Source organism: Nannospalax galili, unplaced genomic scaffold (genome assembly GCF_000622305.1).
Source record: "Nannospalax galili isolate Female #2095 unplaced genomic scaffold, S.galili_v1.0 C47569013, whole genome shotgun sequence".
Classification (NCBI taxonomy): Eukaryota; Metazoa; Chordata; class Mammalia; order Rodentia; family Spalacidae; genus Nannospalax; species Nannospalax galili.
In genome coordinates, this window is record NW_008448091.1 from 1 (window position 1) to 520 (window position 520).

Consider the following 520-nt stretch of genomic DNA (forward strand, 5'->3'; position numbering starts at 1 on the left):
AGTCATGCTGTTGTTAACGGACAGCTGATAAACACAGGGTTGGTCAAAGAGCGGCCTCCACTCAGATTTCCCCTTTTCTCGGGCAGTGCCTACTTTGTGGCCAGTAGGGAATATGTGGGCTATGTGCTAGAGAATGAAGACATCCAGAAGTTCATGGAGTGGGCCCAAGACACATACAGCCCCGATGAGTACCTCTGGGCCACCATCCAAAGGATCCCCGAAGTCCCTGGCTCACTCTCCTCAAACCATAAGTATGACTTGTCTGACATGAATGCTGTCGCTAGGTTTGTCAAGTGGCAGTACTTCGAAGGTGATGTTTCCAAGGGCGCGCCCTACCCGCCCTGCAGTGGGGTGCACGTGCGCTCTGTGTGCGTTTTCGGGGTTGGCGACTTGAAATGGATGCTGCGTAAGCACCACTTTTTTGCCAATAAGTTTGACACAGATGTTGACCCCTTTGCCATCCAGTGTTTGGATGAGCATCTGAGGCACAAAGCCCTGGTGACCTTAGAACACTGACCAC

General features: G+C 52.1%; 1 protein-coding gene across 1 annotated transcript; it reads left to right on the forward strand.

The window, feature by feature from the left end:
• Positions 1–3: 3 nt before the first annotated feature.
• Positions 4–516, forward strand: LOC103728182 (beta-1,3-galactosyl-O-glycosyl-glycoprotein beta-1,6-N-acetylglucosaminyltransferase-like; the record flags this gene model as incomplete). Its single annotated transcript, XM_008826297.2, has 1 exon — positions 4–516. A coding segment is annotated over one exon (513 nt), but the record flags the coding sequence as incomplete, so codon positions are not given.
• Between the last annotated feature and the right edge of the window lie 4 nt (positions 517–520).